This window comes from Lithobates pipiens, unplaced genomic scaffold (assembly GCF_037356315.1).
Source record: "Lithobates pipiens isolate NorthernLeopardFrog02 unplaced genomic scaffold, aLitPip1_a1.2 Scaffold_8, whole genome shotgun sequence".
NCBI lineage: Eukaryota > Metazoa > Chordata > Amphibia > Anura > Ranidae > Lithobates > Lithobates pipiens.
In genome coordinates, this window is record NW_027507903.1 from 616,586,189 (window position 1) to 616,601,069 (window position 14,881).

Here is a 14,881-nt window from a genome sequence, read left to right on the forward strand (position 1 = left end):
TGTGGTTAGGTATTGCCACATACAAAACCGACAGCTCCTCTCCCTCAGCAGGGGTGCTGCTACAGAGGATTACATTTTGTTAGCGTGACTGTTGTTTGTAGAGTAGAATAGATGGACCGCGCTACATCCATAGCGACAAAGATTTTCTAGGCAATAATCTTCCTTCACCAGAAAAATCAGCCTATAACGCTGGAGTCTTACAGACAATTTTCATAGAACATGCTATTTTTTTTCTATTTTATTCTAAGTAAACACTTAAAGAGGTCAGCTTGATAAAAATTATCATCAATACACATAGAGGTTTATTTACTAAAACCGGAGAGTGCAAAATCTGGTGCAGCTCTGCATAGAAACGGCTTCCATTTTTTTTGGTCAAAGCTTAAAGGCATTATAAACCCTTGTTTTTTTGTTTTGTTTTTTAAAACAAACATGTTATACTTACCTCCACTTTGCAGTTTGTTTTGCACAGAGTGGCCCCGATCCACCTTTTCTGGAGTCCCCCGGTGGTGCTTTCAGCTCCTCCCTACATTGGGAAACCACCTAGGACAGTGATGGTGAACCTTGGCACCGCAGATGTTTTGGAACTACATTTCCCATACACTCTTCTCATGCACTCTGAAGTGTAGTTGAGCATAATGGGAAATGTAGTTCCAAAACATCTGGGGTGCCAAGATTCGCCATCACTGTTCCAGAAGAAGCGCTTTCCTTGGAAATCCGCATGCGGGAGAGCTCCCGAGTGTAGCTTTTGCGTCCATAGGCACAGGATGCCAGACTCGGCCCCACCCCCCGTCACCTGCGTCATTGGATTTGATTAACAGCAGCGGGAGCCAATGGCTGCGCTGCTATCAATATATCCAATTAAGAGCCAAGAAAGCGGACAGAGAGGTAGAGCGTGTCTCTGCCGTGGGAACAAACGGGCTCAGGTGAGTAAAACGGGGGGACTGGTCAGTGTCATAGGATGCATTAAGGTGAAAAAACACGAGGGTTTACAACCCCTTTAATTGAACAAACTGAAATTAGAAGCTGATTGGCTACCATGCGCAGCTTCACTGGATTTTGCACTGTCTAGTCTTAGTAAATAAACTTCATTTATATTTTAAGAACCTTGTTTATTTGTACACTATATGGTCAAATGCTTGTGGACACCTGACCATCACATCTTAACCACTTATGGAGCGGCGCACGCCGATATAGGTCCTAACTTTGAAGAGAAATATTGTTGTTATGGCAGCAGCCAGCTGCCATAACACCGGTATCCCCTTCTTCGGCCGGCAGTCCGCTTTCAGATAAAAGTGGTTTCTGTGGTGGATTTGCCGCGAGATCACTTTTATCAGCTGTGAGATAGGGCCCCTCCTACTGAACTCCGGTGCTCTTTGGTGCTTACCGGAGCCATCGGCAGTGGCAGAGGCGATCGGATCCTTTCTCCTCTATGGTATGGTAAAGGTAAAATAAATAAGTAAAAAAAAAAAAAATTATTTAAAGCCCCTTACTTTACTGTTGTCTTATTTTTTAATTTTAATGTAATTTTTTTCCAAAAAACGCGCGCATGCAAGAGCGCTGCGCAAATACGGTGTGACAGAAAGCAACGATCGCCATTTTATTCTCTATGTTGTTAGAAAAAAATGCATAATATTTGGTGGTTCTAAGTAATTTTCTAGCAAAATAACCTGTTATTAACTTGTAAACAAATCTCAAAAAGAGGCTCCGTCCTTAAGTGGTTAATGAGCTTGATGAATGTTCCAAAGCCATGGGCATTTTAATGTAGCCCCCTCCCTGACTTTGTGACTATAGAAGCCCCCACTGTTCTGGGAAGACTTTTCACAAGATTTTGGAGTGTGCCTGTGGGAATTTGTGCCAGTTCAGCAAATAAAACTTTTGTGCGGTCAGGTACTCATGGTGGATGAGAAGATTGGGCTCACAATTGGTGTACCAGTTTCAACCAATCTGTTGCCACAAGGTTGGAAATGCAACATTTTCCAAAATGTGTTTGTATGTTGGGTTCACCACCATATTATAAACCTACCTCTCATGCAGCCTTTCTGGATCATTCTATGTATCAATGCAGGGTCTAGAAGCTCAGCTATTGGGCAGTGTGGTGAAGAAGGAACGCCCGGAGCTCGAGGATCAGAAACAGTCGTTAGTCCTGAACATTGCTGCCGGGAAACGCAAATTGCAAGACCTGGAGGATGAAATTCTCAGGTGGGGATACACATGGACGTGCCTGGGCTTACTCCAATGATCTCATTACATGCAGACCCGACGTTCAGATCACAAGCATTTCTTATTGGTCATCCTACCTTGTCTTCTGCAGTGCCATACAAACAAATACCAGGGAAGCTTACACTCTAATATTCCATCACGGTCACACACTATTGTTATACATTTGTATAGCTCTGACATATTCAGCAGTGCTGTACAGAGAACACTGAACCAGTCACACCAGTCTTCACCGGTAGAGCTTACACTCTAATGTCCCGCCAGAGTCACACACTATTATTGTTATACGTTTATATAGCTCTGACATATACCGCAGTTCTCTACAGAAAACACTAAGCCAATCACATCAGTCTCTGCACCAGAGAAGCTTACATTCTAATGCCACCACCAAAATAACACACTATTATTATTATTATACAATTAAAAATTTGGGTGGAAGCCACTTAAACTATACAATGTGTATGATGTGAGTCTAAAAATTAGGTAAATTATTTTATGACAGATTTTATGGGAAATGTTGGGGGTTCTCATGCATAGAAGGGCACAGGTCCCCAAATACAATTCAAGGGGACATCTACCAATGGGAACACTAGTTCTGGTGACTTGGAGGTCCCTAAAATATTCCCTTAATTTGTAGGGATTTTCTCTCATTTCCTGTTTGGCTATGGGACTGGAAGTGAACGTAAATCTTCCTAATAGGACACAGATGGCAAAAATAAACCTTACAGGGGTTATAACCCTCCCTTACTCTATACAAAAAGAAAAAAAGTTTTGCCTATAATTCTACTAAGGTTACCCTATCAGGGTGTGAAAATCAAAGCAATGTTCCCTGCAATAGAAGAGATGTTATATTTTGGTGGCCCATGTCTCCTGTCTTCCCCTGTGTTCGTGTTTTTGACATTGGTTTGGGAGTGTCGGATGTCCCCCACTGTGCGCTGGTTCATTCCTTTGAACCCTTTGTTACCAAAGGACTCAGCAATGACCTAGGGGTCAGAGGAAGGAACCACGGCACATGGCGGGGGGAAACAGGCCAAAATCCTAGAAATGTCAAATGCTAAAAATCTGATGAAGTCTGATGTAGGTAGGAGACACAGGCTGCCAGAGAGGTGAGTGTATTACCTCTTCTATTGCAGGGCACCTTCTTGTAGACCCCATTCACACCTGAGCGTTTTGAAGAGCATTTCCTAAAACACTCAACATCAAGATTCTCATATATTCAAGGTTGGCCGTTCACACCTGAGCTTCGTTTTGTTTGAAGCTTGTCACTCAAAATCAGCTTCTTTGAGGCACAGTCACACATTTTTTGTCCCTATACACTGCAATGGAAGTGCATGTAATATGCCTGAAAAGTGCATAATGCGTGTTTTCGTGCCATCTCCATCTCCTAGTAACCAGCTTTCCATTGGCTAAAACAAAAAATACTCAAGCCAGAAATTGCAAAAAACACTTATGCCGCGTACACACGATCATATTTTCCGACAATAAATGTTGGATGTGAGCTGTTGGCTGAAAGTCTGACCGTGTGTACGCTCCATCAAACATTTGTTGTCGGACTTTCTGCCAACAAATGTTGCCTAGCAGGTTCTCAAATTTTCTGCCAACAAAACTTTGTCGGAATTTCTGATCGTGTGTACGCAAGTTCGACGCACAAAAGTTCACGCATGCTCGGAATCAAGCAGGAGCCGCACTGGCTATTGAACTTCCTTTTTCTCTGCTCGTCGTACATATTGTACATTACCACGTTCGAAATTGTTGGCCAACATTTATGTGACCGTGTGTATGCAAGACAAGTTGGGGTCAACAACCTTAGAACAAATTTCCATGTTTTTGTTGTCGGAAAGTCCGATTGTGTTTACGGGCATAATAAAAAATAAAATGCACCAAATAAGCTAATAATGCTCTTGTGTGACCCTAGCCTTAGAATTTTCTTTCACCCTGACTGGTTCATTTTGATGATCAAAATACAATAGGAACACCAAACCAACATGGTGAATAAGTCCACATCACTTTAGTGGTTCAAAGCATGATCACATAAAACAACCAACGTGTCTCAGAGGCAAAAAGCACTTCTTTTCATCTTAGAAATGTTATAGGAGTTTAGGTCGACACAGTAACATAAATTACCAGGTCAAAAAAAATCTATCGTGCTTAATCATGGAAGATCAGTGAGTTGATATATAACAGTGATGGCCCTGGTATAAGGGCTGAGTCCACTTAAAGGTGAACTCCAAGCAGGGCCGGGACTAAGGGTGGGCAGAAGGGGAACCTGTGAGAATCACCATAGTAGCAGAGGCCACTACAGTGATTCCCAGCTTTCACAAGTATCGGGCAGATATGTCATATACATGCATACATTAATGCAAGCTGGAATTCAGCTTTAAAGGGAAAGTCCACCCTAAGGCCGCGTACACACGGGCGGATTGTCTGCCCAACTAAGTTCGTCAGACAATCCGACAGACAGTCCGTTCAATTTTTGAATGAACGGACTTGACCACACACGATGAACAGACAGTCCGCTGAAAACTTGCGCGATGACGTGTACAGCACGTACGACGGGACTAGAAAAACGACGTCCAATACACTGCAATGCAACCTTCGGCCGTGTAAATCCTTTCTGAGCATGCACCATACTTAGTCCGTCCAACTTGCCTACACACGAGCGGACTGTCCGCTGAAACCAAGTTTGGACGGACAAAATTACGGAAATTCCGAAAGACTAAGTCCGTCAGACTGTCCGCTGAAAAAGTCCGCTGAAGCCCACACACGAGCGGATTGTCCGCTGAAACACGGTTCAGCGGACTAAGTTGGGCAGACAATCCGCCCGTGTGTACGCGGCCTAACACTAAAATCTCTACATCTACAGGAATCCACGATCTAAGACTAACCTACAGTATCTAGCCCTGTAAAGAAGAAATCAATATACATCAAGGCAGGGCTGGACTGGGACAAAAATTTGGCCCTGGACTTCATCCAGACCAGCCCACTTTAATTTTGCAAACAAGCACAAAAACAGTATATAAAACTATAGGCAATTGTGCAAAAAAAACATAAGTAGCATAACATAAGGAGTCATCACTAACCTCTTTTAATATTGCACTTATTCTCCTCTGTATTTTTCTCATCTTTCTCACATCACTGCGTGAAGTTGAGGGCGAGCCATTACTTTGTCACTGAAACTGGCCCACTGAGCCATCAGCCCACCGGGAAACTCCCTGTAGTCCCAATGGCCAGTACATGCCTGCATCAAGGATCTCAAGCTGGCGGCCCTCCAGCTGTTGCAAAACTACAAGTCCTATGAGGCATTGCAAGACTGACAGTTACAAGCATGACTCCATCAGACAGAGGCATGATGGGAATTGTAGTTCTGCAACAGCTGAAGGGCCGCCAGTTTAAGAAACCATGTTATACATAAGTCCGACGGATTAGAACGTGACTAGAATAAGGAAGTTCATAGCCAGTAGCCAATAGCTGCCCTAGCGTTGGTTTTCTTCCGTCGGACTAGCATACAGACGAACGGATTTTTCGACCGGACTCGAGTCCGTCGGAAAGATTTGAAACATGTTTTATTTCTAGGTCCGTTGGACTTTTGGGGAAAAAAAGCCCATACACGATCATAATATCTGATGGATTCATTCCGTCGGACCTAGTCCGTCAAAGTCCGGTCGTGTGTATGCGGCATAAGATTGTGGATGCCTGTAGATGTAGAGATTTTAGTGTTAGCTCTGATTCATTTTCTAAATCCTGATAAAGGGGGAGTGGTTTTGCCCCCAAAACATGTTTGATGTTTTATGTGATCATACTACGAACCATTAAAGCAGTTTGGACTCTCTTCACCATTTGGTTTGGTGTTCCTATTGTATTTTGATGTTTTGAGTCACATTCTTGGTACCCACTTAGGGAGAGTCTTGCCAGAGAGCATACTTGATGATTAAGTTCTCCCTACTAATTTTAATAAATAAGTGTTGATGTCCCAGAGCCTCTGGGTTATGTCTTTCTGGAGGATAGATTTAAGGGTCTGGTCCTCTAATCTTTCTTTTGATGGGTGTGATGATCTCATAGGCTGCTGAATGAGGCAACAGGATCTCTTCTGGATGATGTGCAACTAGCAAACACTCTGCAGACATCGAAAGTGACAGCGACTGAAGTGAGTGAGCAGTTAGAGAGCAGCGAGGAAACTGAAGAGAAGATCGATTTAGCCAGAGAGGTGAGAGGTGACCACTATCCAAGACCAATAGCTGAGTTTTCACAGCTGCTACCTAGAAATGCTAGAGAGCTGGGACAAGAGAGAGGACGGAAAAAAGCACTTTAAATAATCTTTATGCACAAGCACTATTAGATGACGAGCAAGAGAAATAGCATGGATCACTTCAAACTGTGTCTAACTTTTTCAATAGGAGATTCACCCTCCCTGTTTGTCCTGGTAATCATTAAAAGAGAAGTTTGGGAATTTGTTTTATTTTAGAATCACACTTACCTAGATGCAGCATCTGTCCCCCAACGGCTCTTAGGCTGAGAACCGAGCGATCAAACACCGCCGGATACTCGGTTCTCAGAGCTCCCTAAGGCAGAGAGCTGGTGACTGTCAGTCACCGCCTCTCTGCTCTGCTCCTCCAGAGGTTACTGGAGCACTGAGCAGGAAGGGGCGGGAGCGGCCGGCTCAGGCTCGCAGCGGCTTGCTGAAAGGCTGAACTGGGTGCCGGTCCAAGCATGTCCAAGCATGTCCAAGCTCCCATCTATATGATCGTGATCTTTCCCAAGCCTGGACTGGCTCTGTGACATCAGCCAACAGCCTGCTGTCAGCTGAAAACAGGTTACAGCAGTGCAAAACAAACTGCACTCCTGTGACCCACAGCTTTGGCTGTACTTCTCCTTTAATATGTAATAATAAAGGGGGGATTTTGCAATGGGGACACTTATTTCAGTGACAATTGTCTAAAGCAGGCCATACATTAGTTATTTTTATTTATTCAACCTGGGCGTTGAACGAAAAAAAAAAAAGACTCGATCCCCCCCATCCACACTTGATGTGGATGGAGGAATCGCTCCTGCTGTGCTATTGTGTTCTGACCGTAGGAAGACTTTGCTGCTGTCAGTACACATTGATCAGTGTTGCTGGCTATTTCCGGTGGCACTGAAAAACCCTACAGGCTGGTTGTACAGAAGTCGATCAGCAGATCCTGCCTGTACATGGATCGAAATTCGTCCAGTCTCTGCTGAAATGGCCAAATGTCGATCCATGTAAGAGGGAACTTGTTGTTTCTACAGTTGGGATATGGTATTGGCAGTACTGGACGGTACTGGACCCAAAGGTAGAAAAGGATAGAGCTTGAGGTCTAAATTGTAGAGATGGCTATCTGTCAAACAGGTTATCCTTGGAGTAGTCCAAAGGGTGTAGAAAAGGTGAAGGTGCCACAGATCTAATGTGAGCCCAGTGAGTTTATATTGCGTTCGACAAGAGGTCAGAAGGGAAAGCCAACGCATCTAGGACCAGGCAATAAGATGACAAAAAAAAAACATGAAAAAGAAGATTAGGATTCATTATATTATATATTAGAACACTTAAAAATACTGTATGCCTTGTTTAGATTTTGGTTTCTTTTTTTATGGAATTGGAGAGTTCAGTTCCACTTTAAAGGGTTATCCTAAGGGATGGTTTAAGTTAACATTTAAAGTGGTTGTAAACCTCAGACCTGAAATATGAATAAAGCATATCCCTCTATAGTGTGCCTCTCAGTTGAAAGGACTAAGGCTCGGTTCACACTACTGCGACCTGAAAGTGGCATAACTTACAGTGCAATTTTGCCTGGCGACTTGCTGGAGATTTGCTGGCAACTTGAGTACTACTTTGATGCAACTTTAGAAGTGACTTGAAGGAATGCCTGGGTAATCATCCTGCAATGTCAGGTCCAAATCACATCAATATAGATAAGGATCCGACCTGGAGGTGACTTCCATTAAAGTCTATGGGCACGTCAGATAGAAGTTGCCTTGGAGTAGTACAGGAACCTTTTCTAAAGTTGGAGCGACTCATATGGGAGTCATGCGACTTGGGATCTCACAAGTCGGATCCCAAGTCGTGGCAGTGTGAACCAAGCCTTAAGCTGGCCATACACCTATAGATTATCTGCAGATTTTCTATGGTTAGATGGAAAAAGTGCAACAGATTTCTCTATGTTCACTAAACTGTGTGGATGGAGGAATCCCCCACTTTTTCCATCTAACCATAGAAAATCTGCAGATAATCTATAGGTGTATGGCCAGCTTTAGTGCTATTTCTGTCTGCTGCTTTGTTCCACTGCTATTAGCATGAATCACTTCTGACAAGTTTTCCCGACACCAAGAGAAAAATGTTGACAGGGGAGAGACCTCCAGCTGATTGACAGCCTTAGCTCTGTTCCTATGTGCTGTGTGAAGGGGGGGGGGGTGTCCTTCCCTCCAATCAGCTGTCAGAGATCTCCTCACTGAGCTCTGTAGAGTGTAACTTCAGCTCTCCGCCCCCTCTTTTTTCTGAACTCTCAGACAAGCTTTAAATTATCTCCATTTTGAACGGATGTAGAGAAGAGAAAACTGCAGATCAACAGGTTCAACTTATGTAGAGGAATTTGTTTAATCTCTGTGTATCACCTGAGAATTCATGTAAGTGTGTACAACCACTTAAAGTTTAAAGGTATCTATATATTATAGAGTTGTTCTTTTTAATGGTGCTTGAAAGGTTATGCCAAAAAGACCATGCCAATTTTATTGCACCAAAACCTAATAATTTCCTACTCAAAAAATAGTATAGTTCTGCTTTACAGTGTATGTAAACCCAAGAACATAAATGGTAAAATGTTGCAGCTTGGCAGTATTTATTTTCTTTTTTTAATCAAGTAGTTTGTATTCAGTTTTGTTAGATGCATTACAAAGCTTTAAATTGAAAAAGACATAATAGTAAAATAACACATTCCATTCCATATACAGATAAAAAAACTTATCTTGCCAATCCTTAGATGAAGTGGCTGCAGTAGTTTTCATCTTTCATGTCTTTTTCCTTTTATTTTTAACTGGTGATTCATCCAGTAACACACTTCCTGTTCTGTGGTGACAACGCTCACTCACTGTATTGTATCTGTGGAGGATGAATGTTGTCACCCTAGAACAGGAGGTTTCTAAGGACTACAGAGCACCTCCCACCTACAATACGGAGAAGGGGTGCTCTGTAGTCCTAACACACTTTTCTAAAAACATTGTTTGAGGTAAGACTTCAGAGTGCACAGGACAATGCTGGATTTCTGTCAGGATCAACAGGTGTTTTTTTTTTGCTCTTATTGAACAGATTAAATAAAACAATTTCAATGAGTATTGAAGAAAATCTCCCTATAGCTACACATCAAAAACTATCCCATAAATCTTGAATGTATGGCAACCTCAGCCTGGGCTTCAACCAGGCCAGGTCTCCATCACATTTCGCTCCGCCCCTCGGCGCTTATTCACAGGGAGTATGTTCTTCAATACTCAGTGACGGTAGAAGCCAGGACAAGCTCCCTCCCAAGCCAGCACTCACAGCAGTGGACACCAAGGACTTGTACCCCTCCCAAGCCTGAGCAGCTCACATACCCCGGGTTTCCTTAGACAACACTTTGAATAGTGTATTTTACAGATCAAATGAGCTGATTGTCAGGGTTTACAGCTTTGAACTTTTATACTGAATTCATGTCCATCTCCTAGGTACCCGTCTAACTCATCAGAGCACACACAAGAGTACATGTATCCCAGCTGAAAAAGTCTCATGTATTATCACTTTAGGTGTTAGAGTCACCCATGTTATTTCTGTAATGGAACAGAGCTACCTGTTGGGAGTACTGTGCAAAGTACTGCTCCTTCTACTGACCCACCTTTACATCTCATCATCCAGTTATCTCCATCCTTTCATCCTAGGCGTACCGTCCTTGTGCCCAGCGGGCTTCGCTCCTTTTCTTTGTCCTGAATGACCTCGGGAGGATTGACCCTATGTACCAGTTCTCTCTGGACTCCTATATTGATCTTTTTCACCTGAGTATCGACAAAAGCAAGCGCAGCTCCAACCTGGACGAGAGAATCGCCAACCTCAATGAGTACCACACATACGCAGTCTACAGGTGAGAACTTATCTGTGGGGGGTGCCATAAACTCAGGACCAACACAATTCCATGGCAAAGTCAAAGGGAACCTTCATTCAATGCCAGGAATGATAACAGAGACATCTTGCTAGTGGAGTCCACAAGACATTTAAGCAGCCCACAGTTCAGACTTTACCCCTAACCAAAATATCTGGGTGGACTGAGACTTTAACTAACCTCTTTGAAAAAAAAGGCACCATAATTTTACATACTTGGCAAGGTGCTAGTAGAAAGTAAAAAGGGCAAATACTCAAGCAAGTAAAAAAACAGTATAATTTGATTTAAAAATATATATAAAAGGTACTAATGCATTTCCTTTAATATCTCACACATGTTCCAAAACTGTGTACTATAGTCCATTGAGCATGCTGCATGATGTAGGAGTCATTTAGGAGAAGTTATATTGATGATGTTGTCCATTCTCTTGCCAGGTATACGTGTCGGGCTCTGTTTGAAAGGCACAAGCTCCTCTTCAGTTTCCAGATGTGTGCCAAGATCCTGGAGGTGGCAGGAAAACTCAATATGGATGAATATAATTTCTTCTTGCGTGGAGGCGTGGTGGGTACCCCAGAGGCACCATTTGTAATGTGATGACAACTCGCCTGTTGCAGAATCTCTAGAAAGTGCTATAAAAATACTTAGCAGTTTCCATAGGTTACTCCATGGCTGATTGGATGAAGGCAACACTGCGGATTCACATATCCAGAGAGCAAGGAAGTGACTTGTGCAGACAGGAGATGGGATGGGTGCCATTCAGAGAACACCTGGCATTTTTCTCATTGAATGTAGGCATTCTGTGATTGGACAAGGCGGAAAAGCAGAGCACCGATGTCACGATCTTAGCCTCATCCAATGAAAAGCAGGTCTTCTCTGTCTTGCCCTGTCCCACATACCAATTTTGTTGGCATTGATTTGTCTCCAGTGATAGGATTGTAAACGCCATAGGGTTTGACTGATGGTATGTGTTTCAATCACAGGTGCTGGATCGAGAAGAACAAATGGATAATCCGTGCCCAGGCTGGCTGTCTGATGCCAACTGGGACAACATAACAGAACTTGACAAACTGACCAACTTCCATGGCATCATGAACTCTTTTGAGCAGTACCCACGTGACTGGAACCAGTGGTATACCAGTCCTGAGCCTGAAAGTGCTTGCCTGCCAGGTACAGCAATTGGTGCTGCACTGAACCCGTGTTACTTGTACCCATTATAGCGTGTTACTGGTACCCATTATAGCACCACTGTTTATCAATATTAAACTGCAACTGATAATGATATAGGCAACATGATAAGGAGAAAATTGGAATTGTTTTGGATAAGCTGGTGAAGTACAGCGCTGTAAAAAATATTTGCAGTGCTCTATCTTTTTTCAGCTTTATATTGTTCAGATATTTGTGTTACTTCTAGAAGTGAGAATGAAGTCTTACTGAAAGGAAATCTAAACCATGCAATCGTAAACTGCAATTGCCCTTTCTCACCTAGTAATGGGTTGTGCTCTCTTAACTGCAGTCCCTGCAACTTAATGTACCATCCATAATGCAACATTGGTCCATTTATTTTTATTTTTTTCTTATGTGGAAGGACAGCATCTTTAAGCAATGGTGTTAACAGTCAGTCATCAAGCTTCTGCACTGACGTATAAGAGGAAGGGTGGGGATTAAGCCACAAGCTCCTCTATAACCACGTTTACCAACATATTAATCTCAGTCCCAAGCACATTGCCACCCCAGCGCACTGCCTACGCCTGAAACACCCACTTTCTAGGCAGTCACACCCAGACCATGCCCACTATTAAATATTTCTCCGCCTCTAAATATGTAGGAAACACCCACTGGCAGCCCTTGATTAATACCCTTTTTTGAGTTGCTGCCCAGGTCAGGAATGCTGTAATCCCTAGGACACAGAATTATTGGGAGGTTCCAGATACAGGACTGTCCCAGAAAATCCAGGACATTTGCATCTATATTAATACCTATAACTACCGGGTATGTAACTTCTCTTCTCCAGATGAATGGAGCTACAGGGCAGAAAAGGGAGTAGCTGGTGGAATGGTCATTAAAATTAACCTGTTTTCTGGCCTTGCCTGACCAAAGCACAGGTTCATTTTAAAATGACAAAAAAAACACTCTTCCCATATGTAATGTACAGTGACCAGTTTGGGTCTGACTTATTACAGTAGACTCAGGATATAACCTTGCTTACTTTTTCTAACTGCCGCGTCATCAGCAGTTGGTCAACCCGCTGTTTGTTTTGCAGGGGAATGGGAAAATGCCTGCAGTGAGGTGCAGCGGATGCTGATTGTACGCTCGCTGCGCCAGGATAGGGTGGCTTTCTGCGTCACTGCCTTCATCATCAACAACCTGGGATCAAAATTCACAGAACCACCTGTACTGGACATGAGAGCGGTGAGCAGGGGGAGGGCTTAAGGTTTTGTTTTTTTTAAACAAATGTAACACACAATAATGCTTTGTCAAAATAGAAAATGGAGGGGATGGTGCAGGCTCTGCTCAGGTTTCTAGTTTTTCCAATTTTGCTTGAAAATACCATGATGTGGTACATCCTGCTGTGTACAATCCTTTGCTTGCTGAGGAGAAAAGGAACAGAGTTGAGGATTTTGGCACAGCGATCTCACTGTTGGAGTATCTAAGATTTATAAGAATCCAAGAACTGACTTGGCCCACATTCTCCACCTACTATAACTGAAATATTGTTTTTGAGTAGGCTGAGCTAAATCAGTTGTTCGGTGTCCATAACATAAGCTGGCCTCCTCTCTTTTCTTTCAGGTGGTTGATGACTCCCTCCCTCGTTCTCCACTGGTATTTGTTCTCTCCCCAGGCGTGGATCCCACGGGTGCTCTTCAACAACTAGCTGAGCAGTGCCACATGTCGCAGCGTTTCCAGACTCTGTCCCTGGGACAAGGCCAAGCACCCATCGCTACTCGCATGATCAAAGAAGGAGTGAAGGAAGGTGAGGCTCAGATCTGCTACATCCCACCTCATAACACACGTCTGAAGGAAAGGGGCAGATATTATACAAAGGGTCCTTATAGTGAAAGGAAAAATCATAGTTGTGTAAGTGCAGGGAACCCATCACTACAAACAGAAGTAGAGTGTGTCATACAGTAGGTGGATGATAGCAGACACATGCCACTGAATTACCAGGTCTTGTCTTCAGACTTTATCTTTCGTCTGGGCCTTCTTAGGCTCAGACCGAGGGAACCCTTTAGGGGTACTTGAGTACAGTTTCCTTTTAATGTTGACCCCCCCCCTTCAAGTGCTTCTCTTACCCATTTGCTGTGTGGCCTTCTGGACAGGACAGGTAAAGTCTTTAGGCCTGGTTCTACTTCTTCCATGGCCATAGACTGTTGGCTTCAACGGTTGACAACTTTCTCATTCGGATGAATAGAGAAGCCAGGGTAGATTCACGGAGAAGCTGTTCAGCCTCTGGTGGTCGCATAGTGAAGATCTCTGTGGATCACAAACAGTCAGCTTAAAGTGGAAGTAAACTCCCCTATCGTTTTCAGCCAAGGAAGCTGCCATCTTTGCCTCTGTTTAATCTTCAACTGCTATGGTGCTGCACATGTGATTAGTTATGACACCAGCTATTGGATGGTTTGATAGTTTGGCTGAGAGCACAGCCAATGTGCAGTTAGCATTCCCGGCATGCCTTTTTTTTTTAACTGTTTAAATCGATGGGTTTACTTCCACTTTAAGACTTTGGAGATGCCAGCATTTATTGCATAACTGTACTGAAATAACTTACTACTAAGGCCGCGTACACACGCACGGACTGTTTGCCCAACCTTGTTCGTCAAACAGTTTCGGCAAACAGTCCGCTCAAAATTTGCATGAGCGGACTTGCCCACACACGAGCGGACTGTTTGACGAACAAGGTTGGGCAAACAGTTCGCTCAACTTTTGAAATGAACGGACTCGCCCACGTAAGGAGGAGGCAAATCCGCCCATTTCGAGCGCGTGTACAGGTAGGCGGGGCCCGCGAAGGAGACGTCGCGGGCTCCGCCGCCTGGAATGGGCTTAAAGGGGAACCCCAACGCCGAAAAAAATCGGCGTGGGGGTTCCCCCCAAGTCCACACCAGACCCTTGTCCGAGCACGCTACCCGGCCGGCCAGGAAAGGGGGGCGAGCGAGCGCGCCCCCCCTCCTGAGCCGTACCAGGCCGCGTGCCCTCAACATGGGGGGTGCCTTGGGGAAGGGGGGCCGCGCGGCCCCCCCACCCCAAAGCACCTTGTCCCCATGTTGATGAGGACAAGGGCCTCTTCCCGACAACCCTGGCCGTTGGTTGTCGGGGTCTGCGGGCGGGGGGCTTATCGGAATCCGGGAGCCCCCTTTAAGAAGGGGGCCCCCGGATACCGGCCCCCCACCCTATGTGAATGAGTATGGGGTACAATGTACCCCTACCCATTCACCTGTGAAATAAAGTACAAAAAAAAACACAACACATGGAAAAAGTATTTTATTGCACAGCTCCGGGGGTCTTCCGTCTTCGGGGGTCTTCTCGCCGGACTC

General features: G+C 44.2%; 1 protein-coding gene across 1 annotated transcript in view; it reads left to right on the plus strand.

Annotated features, from left to right (window-relative positions):
- DNAH2 (dynein axonemal heavy chain 2) overlaps positions 1-14,881 on the plus strand; it is a 328,965-nt gene that overhangs the window by 287,066 nt on the left and 27,018 nt on the right. Inside the window, exons 72-78 of the mRNA XM_077470685.1 lie at positions 2,066-2,199; positions 6,277-6,421; positions 10,135-10,334; positions 10,787-10,913; positions 11,333-11,519; positions 12,613-12,761; positions 13,140-13,323. Coding sequence (XP_077326811.1) covers positions 2,066-2,199; positions 6,277-6,421; positions 10,135-10,334; positions 10,787-10,913; positions 11,333-11,519; positions 12,613-12,761; positions 13,140-13,323 — 1,126 coding nt within the window. The remainder of the gene's footprint in view (positions 1-2,065; positions 2,200-6,276; positions 6,422-10,134; positions 10,335-10,786; positions 10,914-11,332; positions 11,520-12,612; positions 12,762-13,139; positions 13,324-14,881) is intronic.